Source organism: Erithacus rubecula, assembly GCF_903797595.1.
Source record: "Erithacus rubecula genome assembly, chromosome: 20".
Taxonomy (NCBI): Eukaryota; Metazoa; Chordata; class Aves; order Passeriformes; family Muscicapidae; genus Erithacus; species Erithacus rubecula.
The window spans coordinates 8,749,453-8,771,271 of record NC_136672.1 but is presented as its reverse complement, the minus strand read 5'-3'; the positions used below and the strand labels follow the sequence as shown (position 1 = coordinate 8,771,271).

Genomic DNA, 21,819 nt, shown 5'->3' with positions numbered 1-21,819 from the left:
AAAGTATTTTACTAAATTCACGCATTTTTTTAAAATAGTTATTAAATCTACTAAGCACCAACATACCTAAAAATTTATTTTCAGCTTCATGATTCATTTAAAAAACCTATCAAATTAACTTTTCAAACAAGCTTATATTATTAGCTTGTCCAAAAATAAAATGTAGAGTTTTTTTGGGTTTTTTGTTAATTTTTTTTTCTTCTTTTTTCGATTTTTTTTATTATTTTTTAAAGTATACCAATACTTTTATCTGAATGTTTCCAAACAATGGCATAGGTGTCTGCAAAGAATGCCTTTACTTTACCCTACAGTGGATGGAAAATACAATACCACATCATACAGAATCTAAAACTATAAAAGTCTGAGAATGCAGCATCCCTTCACAAAAAAGCTGATAAAACTGAAATTATTTAGAAGATGCTGCACCTTTATTTAAAAAAAAAAAAAAATTAAATGAATTTAAGCAGAAATAACATACATTTTTACATTAACTGGCCATTTCTGGTACAGAAACCCAGCATAGTATGCTAATGTTATTGAATAAATGTAAATGCTACTTACAATCTTCTTAAATACAATTTAGACAAACTTTTTTTTTCCTTTTTTTCTTTTTCCTTTTTTTTTTCCTTTTTTTCAAGTTGTACAGGTAATCTCTCAGCTGCTAGTTTAATGCAACATATCATTAACATTACACAAATTAAAAAATAACACGTGTGTGTCTTCCTACAGAAAAGCTTCCAAAAACCCGACCCACATCAAAAAATGCAAAACAATGGAATATAATAAAAAAAAAAAAAAAATTAGTTGCAAGTCTAGCAGCAAAGCAATTAAGTGAGGATATATTTACCAATATAAACAAAGGGAATATTTGCAACTACAGGTGAAGCCCCAACTATCTTAGATCTACCGACACAAATAAAAATTAAATTCTCTCTAAAAAAAATAATCTGATTATTTAAAATAGGAGTAAAAGCCATTGCTACCTGATGAACTACCTAGGCTAAGTTCCTGAAACAAGGACAGGGGGTCGCTGTTCTTTTTTGTCTGCTCAGGAGGAGGTTTGGGCTTGGGGGGAGCCCGCAGAGCGCTGGCGTAGGACATGACGGGTTTGGTGCTGCCTGCAGGCTGGGGGCTGCTGCTGTTGGACTCCACCAGCTGCTTGTTGGGCATCAGAGGGGGGAACTGGCCCAGGTGCTGGAGCACGTTGTAGTTGAAGGAGTTGGAGAGCTGGATGTTCTCAGCCTTCAGGTGTTCCTCCGGGGGCTTGGCTGCCTTCGGTGGAGCTGCCAAGGGGAAAGCAGAGTTGGAGGGAATGAATGGCTCTGACTCAGCCAATCCACCTGCAGCAAGCCCAAAGCCAGAGCTGCCACCACCCCCTGTAACCCCCTCCCACAGCACCCATCTGCTGTGTTTAGTCACTCTGAAAACCAAGTTCACAGAATGACACAATCCCAGGATGGCTTGGGTTGGAAAGGATCTTAAAGCTCATCCTGCTCCCTCCCATGGCAGAGACATCTTCCACCAGATCAGCTTGCTCCAACTCCACCCAACCTGGCCTTGAAGTGATCTAAGCTCATTCCCCACTCCTGGATCATGCAGCAGCAGCACAAGACTGACATTACCCACCACATGCTCCCTGTGTTTGCACCCTGCAGCTGAAACCCCAAACCTGCAATTCTGCACAGCAGATTCTCCGAGTGCACTGAAGGGAAGCTGCTTCAGAATGGGATCTACTCTAATTTCAGCACTTTATCCACTGAGCCAGCATAAAGGGTATTTCATTCTTCTTGCTTTACAGCTTAATAGGCTAAAATTAAAATTTACAGCACCATATATAATTCATTCTCCAACAGCAATTCAGAGTCCTGAATGCCAACCAACTAATTATTGGTATTTCAGGCTGAATGCATTCCTGCTAATTGATATGTTCTTGCTCCACATTTAACAACTCCTGCAACTACCAGAAAAAATGGTGCTTTAAACCGTAGGTATAAAACTGCTTTCAAATGAATTTCCTGAATCCTAATGAGGTCCCTTACTTTTGTCTGGAGAATTCTGCTGTCTTGCACAGCTAGAGAGACACTACACTGAAACACAGCTCCATGTTCTATCTGCAGTAGTACAGGAACTGGGCAACAGATACATTTTGTAATTACTTCAGTCTTTGATCATATAATGTTATTTTTAAAGTGTATGTACAAAAATGTACCACCAAATGAGTGCAAAAGCAGAAAATCACAAAGTAAAGTTTCTCACTAGAAGGGTCACACACAGGCATCTGCTTTTTATGGAGCACTCAAAAAAAAAACCAAAAAAAAACCCCAACAACAACAAAAAAAAACAAACCCAAAACCAATCCACAGAAGAATGGATATGGAAAGAACACAAGCCAAGCAATTTTGCTAGAGTTGCTATGATTCAACAAAAAACAAACAACCCAGAACATGAGCAAAAACCTCCCAAAATAACCACAGCACTCAAGAGAAGACAAGTAATGACAAGCAGGGCCAGAGGTGAAAGCTGTGTGTGGTAGAGGTGCCTAACAGAAGGAAAAATATGAAATACACATCTTGAATAAGAACTTAAATCATTTTCTTTCCATCAACAGAAAAAGCAATGCATATCAAACCCTCAAATTGCAATTCTGGGAAGTGGCTGCATGGAACAACCCTGAGCAATTGACAGCAGCTCTCCTGTGCTCCATAAATCCCTCCTGGTCCATCCCAGCACTGGTACCACTGATGTGCAGGAGGGATCAGCCCTTGATCTGCAGCCAGGGTCTCTCCCTCCCAGGCTGCAAAGTCAGGCTCAGGACTCTCACAGCATCACATTCTCATGGGGTTTTATTTCATGGATAAAAACCAACAGTAAGGAGAACAGTGCACTGACTGGCCATTAACCCTTAGCTCTATAAAACACATTTGGGCTGTAAATATGATCACAGGCAGTGAGCTGTAAATGTGGAAAGCCACAGCAGCCATAAAATGGAGATGTGTTTGCATGAACCATTAGGTACAGGGCTCTGTTTCTTACACATTTATTGACAAAACAGAAACCATGCTTAACTACAATAAAAAACATTTCATTGTAAATGCAGTTACCAGTGAGAATTTGATATTTTCACTTAGAATTTAGTATTTGACAGTAAATGTGTGTATATGGTACTTTTTGCATACACATCTGTTCTCTGAGGACTTTATTCAAAAACAGGTTCTCAAGCTTTTTATTAAATCAAAGAAATGTGGGACTGGCTGATCCCAACATAAATGTGCCAGAGTTCCTGAGATAGTTCCTCCTCTTAGATAACCACAGAGTTTGGAGAGCAAGTCAGTGTGAGCAATTCAGTGATGAATGCCACATAATACTGTGCATTCAGCTCCTTGATTTTCAATAAAAATAGAAATAGATTGAAGGAGGTGCCCTGAGCTTGAAGCTTTGAACTTAGCATGAAAGATGCTGCCATAAATATGGGTTTGCAAAATAACATTTTCACATTTTGGAAATTAAAAGGCACATTAGGAATTTAATTCTTGAGTGCTGTTGCTGGCTGATATAAAGAGCTTTTCTCATTCATTCTACACTGCATGCTCCTACTTCAGAATTACTATGAAATTACAAGATGTTTTACGTTTATAAAGTTTGGTGAAAAGCAATTAAATCTTTTAAGGCCAATAAAACCAGCTTATAAATATTTTTTTCACATTATTAAGTGGTTTTAATATCCACACTGGAATACTGTTTGCATTTTTTATTAATTTTGTTTTTAAATTACCACTGGAGATTCTTAAAGGAAAATCACAGGGAAGAAACTGTACTATCAAGGTAATTTTGTTTTTCATAAATATGAGAAATAAGCAAAACAGAAGAATAGTTGCACTGCTTCAGCTCTCTCCTTGCAGCTTTTTTTTCATCTCTGAAAAGTTAATTTAGTTTCTGTCTGCTCAATCAATCAGCACTGCTGCTACCACCAGGGAAGCCACATTCCACTGAGATTCTTCCACGGTGAGAGAGAATTTAAACTCGTCACTCCTTTGATGAAGTACCAGAATTTACTAGAGAAATGCTGAGAGCACTAATTCAGTTTATGTGTTGCTCCCTCAGACTGTAATACCAACACAAAATACCACTGATTCTGGAAACAAATAATCTGTTTTGCAAATAAATCCCACCAGTCACCTCAGCTCCCTCCAGCACAAATTCAGCTGCACTTGAAGCCACAGCAAGAGACTTCCTGGGCTTAGTGGAGCTTTAGGAGAGGACTAAAAAGCAGCATTGCTTTTTTAGCTGAAGAGCAGGATGTTAACAAGAAATGGGATTATTCCAAGCAAGCCTTTAACAACTGAAACAACAAATACTTCCAAAATTTTGGCTGAAACTGGCTTAGGGAAAGCAGCAGCTGCAGCTGTACCCACCTAGCAGCTCCCGGGGTGGAACAGCTCTGCTGGCTCCATTGCATGGAATGTTTGGGTAGGGGGCAGAGGAGGAGGAGTTCACCCACAGCTCAGGGGAGGAGTAGTTGAATGATGACTGGTTACTGTGGTCCTGAAGCTCTTTACACTGACCAAGACTGTCTTGAGGAGTGCTTAATTCTTCAGAACAAGCCTGGACTGAACTAGAGGAAATTCTTCTTTGGTACAACGGCCTGCCTGGTCCTCTTGGTTCATACTGTGAATAAAAAAATTAAAAAAAAATCATAAAATAGCCTTTTGCTCTTTTGATTCAACTGCATGTATCAAATAACATTTCCCCAGTCAATATTTTCCCTGAAATGTCTTACCAAAAAACCCCACAGTTCTTAGCATTTGCAAAAAAAAACCCGAATACATTTCAAGTTATATGTTGCATACTGCAGTATTTTGATCACACAAAATAGAGAATTTTAAAGGAAGTACAAGGCACATCAACTGAGATTTCTTAATTCTTATCACCCTTTACATCTCACACTGCACACTCCTACGTGGGCGTTGGATCACAGGGTGAGGAGGAAGACACCCAGCAACTACAGACGAAGCAAAGAAAGCACAGAAACACACAAGAGCAAGAAAAAAAAATGGTCTTACAATGCAGCCAGAAAAAAAAAAAAAGGCTTTTCCTTTTCCAAAGGATAAATGAGTGACTTTTACACCAGGATCTGGGTAAGCAGGATACATTTGTATACTGGGTTTTGTACGTACAAAATAAATGCTCTGGAGAAGTGAGTGCTCTTGGGAGAAATAATGCAGAGAATTTTATCTGAAAGCACAGAAATTATTTGCTTCCATAAACCCTGTAGATCATGTAGATGAAAATGGCAGGAGCTCCATCAATTAACCTGTAGGCTTCAAGAGTTCAGATTTAAGGGTCCTCTAAGCTTTCTCAAGATTCAAGGCAAGCCTGTTGTATTACAGTTTATTTTTAATAGTAAATTCAGTATTTACTCCCATCTGCACTGACAAACAAGAACAGCAATAACAGAAAAGTCATACAGGTAAATCTAGTCTTGGTAAAGGGGAAAAAAAACCCAACCTAATGAAATGTCACAAGAAATTAGCTAAACAAACATCAAATAACTTGCAGAGTCCAACTACTGTCATTCTATAATCTACAAAAAATAGGGGAAAAAGTGGTTGAAAGGAAACTGTTATATTTTATTTCAGTCACCAGATACAAGGGATCAACACTTGGATATCCTGACAATCCACTCCCCTAAGGAAATTCTTCAACAACAAAAACAAACAAACAAATTTCATAAATTACTGCCCAAATCAACCCAGAAAGTATACATTCATTGAGTTTAAAAGGGCTATTTTGGTAAGCAATCAGGAATTTATCAAAGTTCTGGACACTTGCAAGTAGAGAACCAGACAGAATAACTCCAGTATTCCCTTTGATGTGCAGTTCAGATCTGGTTTGACTAAACACATGCAAAAGCTTTCAAGTATCAAGTCAATTAACAGCTTTATAAATAGTGATTGAGCAAACAGTTTAGTAAGGATACCAAAAAGTCAAGAAATCTGCCCTGACAAGTGCCTTGTCTGAGGGATGTCTGTTAAAAATACACCTAAAACCCATTTTGATATCTTTGTGCATTCAGTCCTACCACCTACCAGCTGGAACAGCAGTTTTGGAAAGTTTATAAGCAAGTCTTTGTCTTTTTTGCATTTGGCATTTCTGTCACATATTTTGAAAGGAAGGAAAAATAAGAACTAAACTGAATTTGCACTAATTACATAAAGGCTCACTCTATTTGTCTTCAGATAGCAGGAGCTGTCACAAGCTTTATAGGAATATTTATTGGTTTATTACTGCTGAAAAGCCATTGTTCCTACGTCCTGCTGTACTGACAGCATTAACTGTTGTCACAAAGTATTAGATTTTATACAGGGTGGTATGACTTAATGGACTGAGACATCAAATTTCTAAATGTCTATAAACCCAAACCTTGCTACAGCTCTGGCTGGGCCTGAGGACTCCATTAACCTCTCTGGATCTGTGTAAGACAGAAATTTGTAAAATGCACTGGAATTCCATTTTAGTTATTTTTCCCAGGCTCATAAACTAAGTATTTTCTGTTTTCAGAAGCTGAAAGATAAATTAAATATGTATTGTGTGAGACAGCAATGAGCAAGGCTCCCTCCCCAGCTCCTGTAAAAACCTTAACAGAAATGCATCACAGAACAAGCCACTTATGTACAAATACAGGATTACATGCAGTCAGTGAGAATATTAATTCTCACATTCCTGGAATGCAACCTGGCTTCAGGATACTCCGTGTTTGCACATCATACACTCCTTAGCACCTCAGATTCCAACAGGGATTAAAACCTCCTGCTCAGAAGATGACCTGTCCTGGCTGTGTGTGCTGGCACAGTCTGCATCTCACAGCACAGCCCCTTAGAGCCCAAGGACAGGAGAAGATGGAGAGGGACAGAGCCAGCCACGTGTGGCAGGGTGTGTGCTGGAGCAGCCTCAGGGAGCACAGCTGGATGTCTCTGACTTCCAACACACAGCCCCCAAAATACACAGGATGGCTTTGTATCAAACTAATGCAGGCAGGGTGGGATTATGAAATCAGGTTTTGGACTGTCTTGGAACAAGTACAGTGTTGGTCTCCTATGAGAAGTAACTCAAGCACATTCACACCTCAACACTGAGCAACTGGCTGGCTCATTCCAGCTGACTGTCCAGAGCTTCCACCTGGGCTGTGCCTGGTTTTCACTGCAGATAAATGACACTCAGACACAGAGCAACGACTGCACCAAAACTCAGAGTAACATTCCAAAAGCCAAGGCTTTCTATTTAGCAGAGAAAATGTTACACCTGCAGCGACAGGAACCACAAATCTGCTCAGGGTGAACAGCAGAAACACAGAAAACAATTCCACCTCACAGAAACTCCCACTGTGAGCTTCTAATGCATGAGGTGTTTTGCACTGCTGACCACTTCACAACATGATTTGATACTGAAACGACAGGACAAGGGCAGAGCAGACAGAGCACCCACCTCTTCTAGGCTGTGGAGCGAAGAAGCAGAAACTGCCCGAGATGCGAGTGGATGAAATGGCTCCTGACCGACCGCGTGCTGATGATTCTGGATTTGTATAAAAGGGCTTTGCTGCGACCTGTGGGGCAGTGGAGGTATTCCATAGTGAAAGCCCTGCCCCAGGAGGTGATTCTGCTGCAGGTTAGCGTAAGTCCAGGACCCATCAGGTTGCAGGTATTTCAAGGGAGACGGGGTTATGTGTTCGGATGGCATTGAGAAAGGGGGGTTGTACATTTGGGGCAAATGCTGCTGAAATGCTGGGTTAGTGGGCAGTTCAATGTCTCTGCTGTTCTCAGTGAAGGTGGGGAAGTGGGCGCTGTGGTTGGAGTTGCAGGAAGGAGAAGGGAGTGCTGGTGGGCTTCGGGGCTGGACTTGTCTGTACTGCAGCAGTCTGGACTGGGGGGGCGGCATCTCGGCCACGTCCCGGCTCTCGCTCGGATCGCGGTGCGACAGCTCCCGCAGCAACTCCTGGAACCTGCACCCACACAAGGGATGCAGCAGGGAACAGAGAGAGAAAGGAAACAAACAAACAAACAAACAAAAAAAAGTTTTGCTGAAATCCCGCTCTTTTTGAGGTGCAGAAAACTCAGAGAACAAAACGCTGAATTTAAATAGTCTCGTCTTTGCACTGACTGACCCTAACTTCAAAGGATGTGACTGAGCAATCAGAAATTAGGCACAGGAGGATTAACTGGATGAAATACCCACCTGAATCATCTCAAAGTTTTAATAACTCTTGAGATTTCCTTTCCAGTCAGAAGAATCAATTTTTTGTTATCTCTTAAGAGACAACTAAAGGTAAGGATTTCCTGCTTTACTACACAAAGTAAAAAGTTCACATAGTTAAAGAAAATTTTAACCCCTTTCAAGGCAAAAGCCAGAACAATCAGGGACTCTCCTCACTTGCACAATATACTTCTAAACTTTTTCAAAAGGTCAATTCAATTCAGCACTTCAAAGAGTCAGCTAGGAGGGCATTTAGATGCTTTACCATGTCTGTAACAAACCAGATGGAAAAGAAAGCATAGTGGGAGATGACAGTAAACAGAGGCAATTTAAAAATCCAGCCTTTACAATACATATGATTAAAGTTGATGACCACTGGAACCATTTTTCTGTTGATGCTCAACAGCTTCCTTTCTTGCCCCCTAAAGCTCCATCTCAAATACAAGCTTTTTTCTTAAAATCTGCTTTTAAAAGCAAAGGCTTTTTGAAAAGGAAGAAATTTAGGTTTCAACTGGGAGCAGTGTTTAGGGAGGGGCTGTTTTGTTTCTTTTCAAGCACACAAATCTCAGACTGCTACTTCAAACTGAAGAATTTACAACTTAAATAGGCCTTAACTACACTCAGACACGTTTTTCATAAAAACACAAGGTTGTTATTCTCTATCCATTCCTTATTCCATAAATATAGCCCTGAAAAGCTCCATAAAAATATTTTTCCACTACAGCTTTACTACCCAATATACTAACAGAATAAAGCATAACACATAATAAAAGCATAGTTGTAAGTCAGCCTGCCAACTATTTTAACCTTCATAATAACAGCAGCAAAAAGCAATACCTTTAAGTGCCTTGCACTTGATCACAGTGTTACAGATAGATGCCCACTGCTCAATTTTACACAAGGTCTGATGACTCAGTAAACAAATACCTTGAATATGTTGCCTCTGTTTCATCTTCTGTATTACTGGCAAGTTTCCAGTTTGCCCTAACTTGCTGCTGTTGATGTAATCCAATTGGTTGCTGAGGAAGATGTGGTAGATGAGGATGGTGATGGTGTTGATATGGAATAGTGCCTTGACTGAGATAGGCATTATGTTCATTCCATTGCTGTAACCTGGCTTGTTGTTGCTGCCTTATTGTTTCCAAAGCTACATTTCCATGCATACGATCTATAAAAATAGTTTTAAAAAAAAATTTTATCTAATGCCCCTTTTTAAAGATCTTTATGTCAGAAAAAAAAAAAAAAAAGATTATTTTTTATACAGTTTATTCCAGGGTCTATTATACACTAACTGCATTGCAGTGCATAACCTGGTTATTTAAATCATATGGAAAATCATATAAACATGAATCTTCTAATAAAGTGCTGAATATTCAAACATGCCTCAAGCAGTAAATTATGCTCAATGACATTACTTATGGAAACTAACCCAACAATAACCCAATTCAGAGCAATATGCCTGAAAAAGGTAAATACCTCCTTCATTTTCACTTCAATGTAGTTATAATTGCACACTCTGAATTTAAATAAAGAAAAGTCACCTACCTAAAGTGTCCCCTAAGGGCATTCCTGATGGATTCTCTTCAATGAAGTTGTTCAAGTGGGTTGGCAGAACTGGGTTGTGCTGTGCAATAGGCCTCAAAGGATTATTGACTTCTTGTAACAGAGGTGGGGGGTGTTGTTCTGAAATCACAGCATCTACAGCAGGAGAATGTGGTCGGTGGGGAATGGGATTATTAAAAAAGGACTGGCTGGGGCCTGCCTGGAAAGCAGGGGAAAGCTGCGAAGGTGGCGGAGGCTGCTGATTCAAGTGATTATGCTGCTGAACTACCTGGCTCTGCTGGGGTGGCATTTGGTTGGGCTGCTCAGGCAAGTGATTTTGCTGTTGACTTAAGAGGTTTTGCTGCTGCTGCTGCTGCTGCAGAGGGTAGGGCTGCCTCGGGACCTGGGGCAGGTGCTGGAAGTGGCGGCTGGGAACCGCAAACTGGGAGTGGGGCGGGGTCAGGTGCAGGTTCAGCTGCCTGGGGGTGGGGTTGTCTTTGCGATGGAATTTAGCATTGGGGTAACCAGCACTGGAACGGGACTCTGGGCTTCTCTGCTGAGGGTTTGCTTCTAAATCAACCTACAAAGGGAGAGGAAAAAGTTCTGAGAATTTGCGTTTTAAAAAACGGAAATAAAAATATTTCGGTTTGATTACATGAATGAATGAATAAATGTAATGATTAAACTCATTAAGAGACGGTATGAAATAGCAAACAAATAAAAATACTGAAATCCCAAAAAATAAACAAACCAACCAAACCAGAAACCCAAACAAGAGAAACCCACCTGCTTGGATTCCAGAGGTTTCTTCTCAGGTGTTCGAATTTTACTTATTTCAGGTCCAGCAGTGTTTTCACTTTTACCTAAAGATATTTACAAAATTATTTCATTTCAATACAAAAATTACTATTTTGTGAGGTTTTTCTTTCCCCAAACACAGGAAAATTGACTTATTAGCATGGCATTTATAGCACCACAGACATTTAGTATTATCTACCTAAATAACACTTTTCCTTTAATCTCCACATTTTGTCCATTAATCACCACTAAGTAATCCTTCCAACTTAACTGCAAATAACATCAGCAGTACTGTGGAAGGGAAATGGAACAATAACACCCTCAACATCCCTCCCCAGCTCCCATTCCTCCTGAATCTCACAATATCCCAGTTATTCTATTTGTAATAGCAAATCCCAGGTTATTATCCCAGTCTGTGGATTGCTCGATTAGGGAGGAAAGGGCAAAGGGGGAAATGAAAGCAAAGGGGAAGGGGAAGGGGAAGGGGAAGGGGAAGGGGAAAGGGGACAGGGGACAGGGGACAGGGGACAGGGGAAAGGGGAAAGGGGAAAGGGGAAAGGGGAAAGGGGAAAGGGGAAAGGGGAAAGGGGAAAGGGGAAAGGGGAAAGGGGAAAGGGGAGAGGGGAAAGGGGAAAGGGGAAAGGGGACAGGGGAAAGAGGAAAGGGGAAAGGGGAGGGGAGAAGGGAGAAAAGAGAAGGGGGAAAGGGGAAGGGGGAAGGGGAAGGGGAAGGGGAAAGGGAGAAGGAAAAGGGGAAAGGGAAAAGGGGAAAGGGGAAAGGGGAAAGGGGAAAGGGGAAGGGGGAAGGGGGAAAGGGGAAGGGATGTTGTTTCCACAGGCCCCTGTTTCAAGCACAAACTCCCCCCAGAGCAGAGCAGTTTGCAGAGCCATTCCAAGCACTGACCATTCCGAGTCTGCTCGTGCTGCTCCTTGTCCTGGTGAGGGAGCTGCTGCTGGGCTATGCTAACAGGGGAGTGGTGGCCCAGGCCATAGGGGATGGGAGACCCTCGCCCGTGTGCCTGCAGCAGGTTCATGTTATATGCCATGGCTGCTTGGTGAGTGATGAGCCGGGGGTCGACTGCAAACCTACCCTGATACCCCGTCCACGGTACCTGTGTGGTAGACAAAAATTAAAATAAAAATTAAAATAAATAAAGCAAAGAGAGAGATGTGATCTGCTAAGGTACATTCAATTAAAGGCAGTGATAACGAGCATGCTGATATTAGGTCAGTGACAGGAGTTTTTCATGCACCAGCTGATCTGACACACACACAACTACAGCTGCTGCTGAGAGGGGAGAGCTCTAAGGGCAGGCAAAACAAGGGGCACAGATTTTCCAGGAGAACCCTGGGCAAACATTTTTCTATCAAAACCCATTCTTGTTTCAGTGGTTTCAAAGTTCAGAGAGAAAAGACTGATGGACAAACTGTAGCTTTTTAATTAACAGAAATGGGGAAAGTTCAAGCAAGTACAAAGCCCTTTCTCCTGGTAGCTGTGAGACATTGGGCTGTAATTTGGGGGGGACAGAGAGAGAACCTCAAAGGTGAGGACCAGACCTTGCAGCACCCAGTGCTGGGATTCTGGGCCACAGCAGGAGGGGCTGTGCCCACCTCTGCACCCACAGGACACCCAGTGAAGCTCCCAGGACCACTGGTGGAACCCAGAGAGTGCCCACAGGTGAGCAGTGACAGGGAATGACACTCCAAAGTGTCTGTGCTACATGACACGTGTATTGCAGTCAAAGGAAAATCCACCTCCTGAAAGCAGGTAAAAAGTCAGGATTTTTTACAATGGCTTCAATTTTATTCCTAAAAGGAATGCTAAGGAAGACAGATCTGTATCAAATGAATTCAAACTCATCCTGTAGGAAATTTATTAAAAGAAGGGAAATATCTGAACAAGAAGAGAGTGCAGGGAAAATCTTCCCAACACTCAAGCTGCCAAAGCATCCTTTAGTGATGGCAGCAGACAACCTCCTCTAGCTTTTACCTTGGGTATGGAATCTGCATTAAACAAAGACATCATTTTATCTTCCATGAACATAAACACATTTTACTTCAGTCCCTCCTTGTTTCAAGAGTAACAACTTTCATCCAATTCTTTTTTAAAATTACTATTTGCCCTTGAAACATGCACTTTGAACTTCAGCTTTAGGCTACTATTGCATCTGTACAACCCCAAATGATCTCCAAGCTACTTTTCAAAAGTAGCAGCCTCATTAGTACCTCAGTCTTTCCACTTAATTATTTAAAAATCCTTCCTCAGGGAAGGTGAGTTCACAATACTTGTTTTTAATACATTTCTCTTGATTGGAAACACATAAAAAATATATTAACCTTGGAACAATAAGACAGAGCTTTTAAATTACCTTGGTTTGATATTAATGTAATGTGAGCAAGCATGGCAAAGATACAGCTGCTGGCCTTCTCATTGCATTTAAATTTACCCATCAAATGCAGATTTCTAGTAAGCTTGGAAAAAGGAAAATTCCTTGGCCTAGCAAAGAAAACCAATTTAAAGCTGCCAGCTGATCTAAGGCACAAAACTGAAACTACAGCAAGTCCCCTACTTAGCATCCATAACCCAATTTACAACAGAGGACTCATAATTATTGAAAGAAACCAAATTAGCTATATTCCAACATTTAGCATTATGAATGGAATTAAACACATTTGCATGTGTGGGTTCTGTGGTTTGCCATGGTCTTCAGGACCAGTTATTGCACAGCTTCTGCAGCCTTTGCTCATTCTTTGCATTTTCCTCCTGGAATATGTTGACTGTGAAGGGTAAAAATAAAGCAGAGACTGCTTCTTTAATGTGTGTAAATTTTGGTGGGACAGTTTTATTTGTAATCCAAAATTCCATGCATAAATATAGCCTAAAAGACCTGGTTAGAGATCTTTATTCTGTTCCCAAATGTCATTAAGGGAAGGGATTGGAGAGGAAACTGGTTCACTATGAGGTTCTGGAAGGGAAAAACATCCCATTATGCTTATTTTTCTTATCACTTCACTTCAGACACCTTGCACTGCAGACATCCAAAACTTGTAATTTAGGCTGTGTGATGCCAATAAAGAGAAACAAACTTGCTGTGAATCACTGAGGTCTCTCCAATGATTAAGAACTGAACCAGGCAAATAATTCAGAGGCAGGTGTCTCAAGTCAGATGAGACAGATTCCACTGGTGTGCCTAAAACACACCAAGTTACAGGAACATGAAATTGCTTTTATCCTGCTGGGAGTTATCTGGGGGAGCAAAGCTTTCAGGTCCTCTGCACTGCCACTCCTAAAGCCAACAAAGCCCACAGATCTGGAGTGCTGGAAAAAAAAACCTGCAAGAAATTCACTATCTGATTGTGCCACACATTTATGTGCATGCAATAACTGGGGTGGGAAGGGGGGAGAAAGAGAAAATGAGTTCTTACAGGCAAAGGCACAGACATGACCATATTTCCTCCATAGACAGCAGGTACATATAGAATACTTGTCCCAGTGTGTGGATCTATCCTTTGAACAGGACTTGGAGATTTCCCCAGATTGGGGTGAGGTCCCAGAGGAGGAGGGGGAGGAGTATATGCTCGGATAGGATTTCCAATTAGAACAGAAGCATTGGGCTGAACTGAAAATAAAGATAAAAATAAAATATATATATACATACAAAAAAATAGAAGAAATAAACACCAAAAAAAAAAAAAACCCATGAAGACCATATCTTTGGTTTTTTATCCTAATAGAATCTATCTATAATAAAGTATGTGTGAAACTCTCTAACAGCACAGGTCTGATACACCAAGAGAAAGCATTAATCAAATCTTGTATTCTATTTCAAAAATTTGAAGAGGCAGAAAATATGATTTGAGATACATAGAAACAGGTAGCTGATAAGTGCATTAATGAAAGAATGTCCCAAATCAATTAAATATGCTGACAGTCAGAGCAGCTGTTAAGCACTGCATCACAAACTAAAATAACCCTCCTTTCTTTACCAGGGAAGACAAGCTCTAAACTAATGCTTTTCCAAATTAATAACAAAATTATTCAGCTGTTGCATGCTACCTTGCAAAGGTATGATCAGTAATATCTGGTTGTATGACAGCACAATTTAACTTCAAAGTACCTCAAAAAACAGTGCATGAAAATAATGTCCAAACCCTTATAGTGCAAATACCCTGGTACAGGGTTGTACATGATGAATTTCAAACACAGCTATTTTTCAAAGGCTAACAACTGTGTTTGTGTTAAGGCTTCAGAGTAACTGCACACAACACCCATAAAGGGAGAGCCTTGGAAATATCAAATGTCCACTTAACAGTCTATGATCTGATTCCCACATGCAAACAACAAGTAAATGGCTTTCAAACAGAGAAGAGACCAGATACTCAATGTATATTAAACTACTGTCAGCTTCACTGGGCTCAGGAATTCCCCCAGGAACTCTGCAGAAGCACTCACCAATTCCATCAGGTGGGAAATGGTCATTCTGGTTATGATGATGGACCTTGCCCTTTAAAGAAAAAAAAAAACAGGAATAGTGATCTTTACATTCTTACACAAACCAAAGGTTTTTATTTCAAGTGAACATGAAAATTAAACATACAACAGAGTTTGAATAAGTAAGCCCAATAGTTTATTCTTACACATTCAACCACCCAGTTCCACTACCTGACTATGAATTCACAAAACTGGACATAAACACCACTAATCCAATTAACCACTGGGTCATTACAACTCCCTCTGGGAAAACTCTCACCCAAGGCTTGTTTTCAGATACAAAGAGAGTTACAGCAGATGTTTGGAGTTTCTTTCCCCACCATCTTTCAGGAGCAGCACCCAGGACCAGTGTAACCCTCAGTACCCCTCTGCCATGGCAGCTTTAGTGGAAGAATGATCCATTTCTGCTCCAGGTTGCAGCTCAAGAATGCTGCAGACAAAGGAGCTGCCCCCAGTTTCACTCAGTGGCTCACCCAGCCCCATGAGACATTGTCTCCCTGCCCCATCTCATTTATCAGCTTCTGAGCTGTGGCTCCTCTGTGACTGCTCCCCAAAAGTGCAACACAGGAGAGTAAAGAACCCCAGTGCTCTGGGGAAACTGTTCTTGGTGAATTGTAGATTAGAAAAGGATTTTAACAGACTTGATTTATCCCTCCTACTTTCTTATGAGTTTGCAGCATTAACTAATTAGTTAATATTCATAAACTGTGAGCACATATTCCATTGCCAGTATGCTCTCAAGTCCTTTGCAGCACAGAAATACTTTACTTAATCTGGACCTAAGTACGTTCACAAATTTAAAATAAATCTAAAAACGCTTTGATGCTGCAAAACTTCTCTTGCCCAGGAGATAAGTCTAGGCAGTTTTCCAGCACTCTGAGCAAATTAGTCAGGGTAAAAAGACAGGTTGTTTGACAATGTTGACTCATGCATAAACCAGATTAAAGAACTGGTCTCCAAATTTTCCTCTCATTTGAAAAATGAATTATGGAAAAATAAAATAATAATTGCTTTTCATTGCAGCACTTAGACAAAGGAAGCCTGTTTATTCAACAGAGAAAGATTCAATCTAAAAACGTGGAGGAGCTACAGCCTTAATCACTCATGGACAGCACACAGCATTTCTGTATCTGTTCCAATGTCAGAGGCAAGCTGCACGTACAGAAGTCTGACAAACCTCTGCTCTAAGCTATCAGATCTGTATTTTATAGGCACCATATTCTTCAAACTGAAACACCAAATCATTACATAAGTTTGTAAGAAAATCATGATGTAAGTTTGTAAGAGGAGTTGTCCTGCTCAATGGGAGCTTCAGTATGTCCTTGTATCAGACTGGCAAATAAAAGCCAACTGGGCCACCAAGAAGCTGGGGAAGGGAGTTGCTGCCTTTCTTTTATCTTTTTCTCTTCACAGTTTTGAAGGCTTAACGATTTTATAATATTCTGTTATGAACTCAATTGTTACTCAATTTCTCAAATATTTTCACACCAAGGCTCATGTCCCCACCCATGTCCAGAACACCTAAACCTACCCTAGAGCTGATGGTGACTGACAACACTGGAGCACAAATATATTCAGTTTCCTCCAAAAACTTGCTCCACCTTTGGAATATAAAAATCCACATTACATAAAAGCTCTCAGAGGAAGCCCAGACCAGGATCTGGGTGACTGCAGGCAGTTAACAGCCTCATCCTTCCTTGGATCCCCCTTGAGTCAACAAATGGGAGTAGAGAGAGTTCTCCAGAGATTTACTCTGACCTGTGGTCCTCACTGACTGCAGGAAATGCCTGGGATGATGATGATGCACCCTGATTTAAGTGCCTGAATCCAGACCAGAAGCTGGCAGGCAGTGAGTGGGAGGCAGGAGAGTTGTAAACTCAGAGCTTAATTCACTGTACATGAACTACCCCAAGGGAAGCTCTGGGTTCTGGAAACTTTCCCTTTCCACATCATCACCTTCCATGAAGTCTGTCCCCCATCCCATGCCTGGCCAAGCCACCCCAACACTGAGCAGGCACTGCCCTCACAGCTCCATGCTGCCTGTTGGCCTCTCACACAGACAAGACTGAAACATTTTTCCTTCTTTAAAATCTAAACAGCAAGGAGGTTTTTAATGTCCCTACATAAACCCAGGAGCAATTCTGCTGAATAAGAAGTGCTGTTTGTACAAAACCACTTTTCAGCACATGTGAAAGACAAGCCCTGACTCACTCAATGTCCATAAACTCACCTCAAAACATGGTGCTGGAGACTGTTCTTATTTTTTTGCTACAAAATATGCCAGCACTAGGTTTTAATCCTCAGATTTTAATGTTAAATACCGTGCTTAGGATGTCTAAAATAAACAAAACCAACCATCTGCTTTTAAAACTTGAGCAAAGGGAAATGTATCCCTGATTCCAGCTGTATTCTCAGAGTATTTGATTATTACTTGCTCACTGCTCTGTTACTGCACACACTCACTACCTGTCAATGGCATTCAGAGGGAAGATTTTATTTAGAATTGTGATACAGGTGCTTTAAGCACTTCAGATCCTAAGCTGAAAATAGAGTGCTGGCAGTTTGACAGCACAAGGGCTTAGTTTACCAACAAACTAAAGCAAAATAAACAGAGCTGTCTACATACAAGACTCTCACTTTCCCTAACACTCACCCCCCTTTTTTTCCTAAATTTACTATACCTGCATTTTGAAGTACTTTTTTTTTTTATTTAGGAAACTAAAAGCACTAATAATGATGTTCTATTATTAAGGAAAAGACTGAAGAGTTCATGAAAAATGAGAGTAAAGCAGTTGCTTTTAAAGACAATTTAGTAATTTCTGGTTTTCTGTAAGCCCAGTGTTTTGACACATGACTATAAGCTTTAGAAATCTGGTGTTTGTTTCAGAAAGTAATGCATGCATCTTGATGAAGAAACCAAATGTTCTCACTTACAAGCTCCCTTTTGAGAAGGACTGCCAAAGGGAAGGCTTTCCTTTTTGTATTAAAAAACCTGTTGTAAAAATTTCACTTCAATGATACAGCCTGGAACAAAAATGCAAAGCTATGGGAAATAAGTGCAGTTCTTCCTTCCTGTACACTGAGTTCATCACAAAGCTGACAACCTGCATTTCAGTTCCATCTCTAAACACAATTTAATTAAATTGCAACCCAAATGATTTTGAGATAAACTACAAAGAACTATTAAAATAGAATTCATTACTAATATATCACCCCCCCAAGAAAGCTCTAAAATTTAGTGTATCATCCTAAGGATTTTCATCACTTGTTCACCTGCTTTTATAAAAAATGCTGATGAAATTACCACTCAGAGTAATTTTATCTCTCTGCCCTCTTGATGCTAATGAAATCTGGTCTTGACAGATTATAATGTCTGAAGGACATTATCACTGAGCTAATATATGCAATAAACCAGTTTACAACATATTTTTAATTACATCAGAAATTATCTTACATAACTTAAGTCCTTGAATTTTAAATGTGATTTTTAAACCAAACCAAATCCCTTTTGGCTATTACTTTGTTGGCTTCTTTTACTCCTTGTCACTGTCTGTATCAACCTGTTGTTTCTTGGGTTACAGCAGAGCACAGCTTGGGACAGGGACTGGCTCTTGCTCAGAGGGTTTAATCTGGTTTATGTAAATCCTGAGTTTTCATGGCTGAAGTTCTCCAGGGTCACCACAAAACTGCCAAGAGTGTGTGAGCCAAGGTGTGTTTTAGTAAGGAAAGAAGGCATGGACAACCTCCAGCTATATTGCTAAAAACTTTATGATAACACAAATCTGGAGCTTTCACTTGAAAATGCCGAGGATCCCTCTGGAATTTGCATTCATATCTGATTGCACTGATGCAATTTTAAAACAAACAGCTTGTTCCATAAACCTTTCATGTTATTTCTCTGCATTCCCTTGCAGTTTCTGACAGAAGGCATCAGCAGCAGCCCCTTACCTTGGGAGGTGACTGCTGCTGCTTGGTGGGATTGGCCGAGTGCTGGTGCCGCAGAGCTCGGGGGATGAACTCGGGGGCCAGGGGGTTCAACACGTAGGTTTTCTTCAACTCCAGAGCTTCCAGCTGAGCTTTGATCTGCTCAAATGTGATGCCATGAAGACTTTCGTTCTCGTGGCACAGGGCAATAAACCTTTCCCAGAATTTCCTATGGAAATGATTTTTATAAACAGTGAGGAAGGCTCAGTGCTTGTTATTAAAATAGAAACAGATTTAATATAACTGTGGGACTCTTATTTTGTGTGTGTGCTCATTTTACACACCAATCCAGCCACCCTCAACCTGCTCCCTGCAGCTGAGCCCCAGCACAGTGCAAAGCTCCCCAGCCATTCCAAGTGGACACACAGCTCTGTCCATGTGCCCTGGCTGGGGACCACATTGAATGTTAAAGCCATGGACAGCTCCAACTCAGAACTTTTTCCTAGAAAACCAAAACCAGCAAACTCGATGCTTAAAATTCTGGAATGTATGTGATTTAAGGCATTTATCAAAGCTCAAGCAGTCACAGGAATTACACAGATTCTCAGAATGTTCTCAGAAGATGTCAAGAACATTCTCTGAATTTAGGCAGATCCTTCAGCGTAACAAATACCAAAGCTAACAAAACCCAAATACAACAGGTTTGAGATATCCCCTCAAAACCACTCTTGTGAAACACTTCAGAGGCACATGGAAATTACTATTTTTGGGAGTTTCTAGAGATTCTTTGAGATCTTCTAGTGGAAAACAAACAAAACCATAAATTTTAGTGCGTGTCCGATTTTCTATAATATACAGAAGTATTTTTGAGTTAGGAAAACAACCATCAGATGAGGCATGACTTGTCTATGAAAATTCTGTTCCCAACTTTTTGGAAGATGGAGGGGTTATTTAAACCATGTAATAAAAAAAAACATTCCTTCCTGTCTTCTGCTTTCCATTGCTTTATTAAAAAAAGGCTCTTTTTTTGGTTAACATCCACAGCAGAATCTACACAAAATTTTACACTTATGATTTTTTTTAACCTCAAAGGAACATTTTGGATGAAGTCACTGAAGCTTAAAAGATATTTAACTAAGGTCTGAAGATGTCACTTTAAAAAAAAAACAACAAACCTGACTGAGCTGTCTCTTTCAAAAATATCAAGATTAAAGGTGCTCTTGACTATAACTCCTGCTTGTTCACCCTTCAGTAATAAGGTCTGGCCTATCAGCAAGCACTGTTCTTCCCCAAAACCTGCAAAATGAGAGATTGCTGCACATTAATTGTACCAGCAGTGTCACATTTTGCTGAGTAGCTGACTTTGTGAGAAAGAACAAATGTCTGTCTTGCAAAAACGCTGTGATGCTAGTGATGTTTTTAAGAATTCAAAATAGTTTTCCCTAAAAGCCCGTTTCTGTTGTGATTTTACAGAGGCTAGAAACACTCTTTTAGAATTCAGGATGCAAGTTAGCCCTTTTTCTGCATTTTGCTCTAAGGCAAATAGCACTTGCAAGGTTTTAAATGAGAATTAAAAACCAAAAATTAAATGCATCACCGGAATGCTTTAATGATGGAATTCCCTCTGATTAATCAATTCAATCACCAAACCTACTGCCAAGTACCACAAATCCCCTGAGAACCATCCACTTTTGCTGAGAGTGCCCCAAGCAGTCTCTCTACACGTGGAACACTTGTTCTGGGGTCTAAGAACAGAGAACAAAACTCTGCTCTGTCTCCCTGTGCTCAGGAGTTTCAGGGGGTGTTTGCCAAAACAGCCCTGTCGAGTCTGGTTGGAGCACACAGGAATGTAATGATTACCCTGGGCATGCTTCACAAAGCTCTCTACAACTATCATTACAGTCTTGACTCATTTTGACAGGTTTTAGAATATTTATAAAATTCAAGTACACTCTAAACTTTTTTGAGGTCTGTTTTTCCTAACCAAATGCCACTTCTTTCAGACTCCTCTACTCCTGTTGTACTAAAAAAGAACCATCTTCCCAGCAGCCTCCCTGAGCCCCTCCAGCACTATTTTCAAAGAGTGAATGTTCAATTATTCAGTGAAACAAGACAATGGTGTATTAAAGGGAAAGCTCAAGATACATCTTAATAAAGTTTCAGTGGTCCTTGGTTCTTAATTATCTTTCAGTTTTATAATTTGGAACAGCTCTATGTCTATAAACAGCTGCTGGTCTCCAATGCAAACTCAATCCTTAAGTGCCAGCACAGTAATTTATTTACCCTGTGACAGCCTATATTTTTATTTTATTAAGTTTTGCCCACTCTATCTCAGATATTTTGAAGGAGCATTCAGGAGTCACAGGGGCTCCTTCTCATCAGCTCATTATATAAACCAGCCTAAAAACCCAACCAGGTAAAGGGAAAAGTAAACTAAATCCAAAACAATTATTTCTCTATTAATAAGATGCTAGAAGCCATTTAAAGCAGATCACTGCATTCATGTACAGATACTCCTGACATAGCCCCAGCAGGGAAGTGGTGAAATTCAGGTTACATTTCATAAATACAGTAAACAAAGGTTTGAGTTCCATTTGGCTTTTTCAACTCTAATCTTTGAAATCCACATCCCTTTTCAATACAGTAGAAGCAGCATTGCTCAGGAAAGTAGAACACAACATAGATATAACAACTAACATGTATTTTTAGCTTTATTTTAATAATGTAGTCAGGGCACTGTTTCCTCTCTTTGAGAATAAGCTGCAGGGTTTATCTCTGATCATCTCAAAACTTGAGAGCTCTTCCATAGAAAAAACC

General features: G+C 40.3%; 1 protein-coding gene across 5 annotated transcripts in view; it reads right to left on the bottom strand.

Annotated features, from left to right (window-relative positions):
• Positions 1 to 634: 634 nt before the first annotated feature.
• Positions 635 to 21,819, bottom strand: part of HELZ (helicase with zinc finger) — an 83,662-nt gene continuing 62,477 nt past the window's right edge. For all 5 annotated transcript variants that reach the window (XM_079323330.1, XM_079323331.1, XM_079323332.1 and 2 more), the window contains 10 exons: positions 19,027 to 19,231; positions 15,040 to 15,091; positions 14,013 to 14,206; positions 11,491 to 11,698; positions 10,576 to 10,652; positions 9,793 to 10,369; positions 9,175 to 9,415; positions 7,483 to 7,996; positions 4,413 to 4,665; positions 635 to 1,283 (listed from right to left, as the gene is read on the bottom strand). In XM_079323330.1, the coding sequence (XP_079179456.1) occupies positions 952 to 1,283; positions 4,413 to 4,665; positions 7,483 to 7,996; positions 9,175 to 9,415; positions 9,793 to 10,369; positions 10,576 to 10,652; positions 11,491 to 11,698; positions 14,013 to 14,206; positions 15,040 to 15,091; positions 19,027 to 19,231 (2,653 nt within the window). In that variant the 3' untranslated portion in view covers positions 635 to 951. The remainder of the gene's footprint in view (positions 1,284 to 4,412; positions 4,666 to 7,482; positions 7,997 to 9,174; positions 9,416 to 9,792; positions 10,370 to 10,575; positions 10,653 to 11,490; positions 11,699 to 14,012; positions 14,207 to 15,039; positions 15,092 to 19,026; positions 19,232 to 21,819) is intronic.